Raw genomic sequence first — 1,239 nt, 5'->3', positions numbered from 1 at the left:
GTGGCACCTGTGTCACCTGGGGGTCACTTGGGACACCGGGGACACCTGGGTGTCACCTCTGTGTCACCTGGGACAACGGGGACACTAGCACGTGGCACCTGGGTGGCACCTGTGTGTCACCTGGGACACTGGGGACACCTGTCACCTGTCACCTGTGTCACCTGTGTTGTGTGTCACCTGTGTCACCTGGACACCTGAGTGTCCCCCTTGGTGTCACCAGACCTCTCAGTCCCCCTGGGGACACTGAGAGGTGGCGCTGTCCCCAGGCCATGTCAGTGGGACAGGAGGTGACACAGGGGACACTGAGGGGTGGCGCTGTCCCCAGGCCATGTCGGTGGGCCGGGAGGTGACACAGGGGACACTGAGGGGTGACGCTGTCCCCAGGCAGTGTCAGTGGGACAGGAGGTGACACAGGGGACACTGAGGGGTGGCGCTGTCCCCAGGCCACCTCGGTGGGCCGCGAGGGGACGCTGGCGCTGGTGGCCCGGGGCATGGCGGCGCTGACGTTCCGCGAGCTCTGTGTCCCCGATGACGTGGCCGAGCGCGGCGTTGGGGACATCCCCGGCTACCACTACAGGGACGACGCGCTGGACATCTGGGGCGCCATCCACAGGTGGGGACAGCGGGGACAGTGGGGATAGCGGGGACACGGGACATTGGGGACACTGGGGACAGCAGGGACAATGGGGACAGTGGGGACACTGGGGACAGCGGGGACAGCGGGGACATTGGGGACACTGGGGTGGAGACAGTGGAGACAGTGGGGACAGTGGGGACACTGGGGACAGGGACAGCAGGGACACGGGTCTGGGAACAATGTGGGTGGGGACAGTGAGGATGGGGACAAGGACCCCAGGGAGGTGACAACGGGAACAGGGCCACGGGGGTGGGACATCAGCGATGGTGGGGACGCGGGGACAGGGACACAGGTGTGTCACCGCTGTCCCCGGCGTCACCGGTGTCCCCGCGGTGTCCCAGCTACGTGGAGGGCATCGTGGCGCTTTTCTACGCCGAGGACGCGGAGGTGGCCGAGGATGAGGAGCTGCAGGAGTGGGTGGGCGAGATCTTCACCTACGGCGTCCTGGGCAACCAGAAGAGCGGTAGGGGACACCGGGGGTGGCAGGGACAGCCGGGGGGGACACGGGGACGTGGCGGTGATGGGTGGTGGCCGTGGTCGTGGTGGTGGTTGTGGTCATGGCATGGTCGTGGTCGTGGTCATGGCATGGTCATGGTTATGGT

General features: G+C 66.7%; 1 protein-coding gene across 1 annotated transcript; it reads left to right on the top strand.

The window, feature by feature from the left end:
* Positions 1 to 328: 328 nt before the first annotated feature.
* On the top strand, positions 329 to 1,100 carry LOC121359418 (polyunsaturated fatty acid lipoxygenase ALOX8-like; the record flags this gene model as incomplete). Its single annotated transcript, XM_041478359.1, has 3 exons — positions 329 to 334; positions 444 to 613; positions 979 to 1,100. Coding segments are annotated over exons 1-3 (298 nt in total), but the record flags the coding sequence as incomplete, so codon positions are not given.
* Positions 1,101 to 1,239: the final 139 nt, after the last annotated feature.

The sequence above is a fragment of the Pyrgilauda ruficollis genome, unplaced genomic scaffold (genome assembly GCF_017590135.1).
Source record: "Pyrgilauda ruficollis isolate IOZ18807 unplaced genomic scaffold, ASM1759013v1 scaffold4447, whole genome shotgun sequence".
Lineage (NCBI taxonomy): Eukaryota > Metazoa > Chordata > Aves > Passeriformes > Passeridae > Pyrgilauda > Pyrgilauda ruficollis.
Note: the sequence above shows the minus strand (reverse complement) of the source record. Positions and strands in the feature narration are given on the sequence as shown.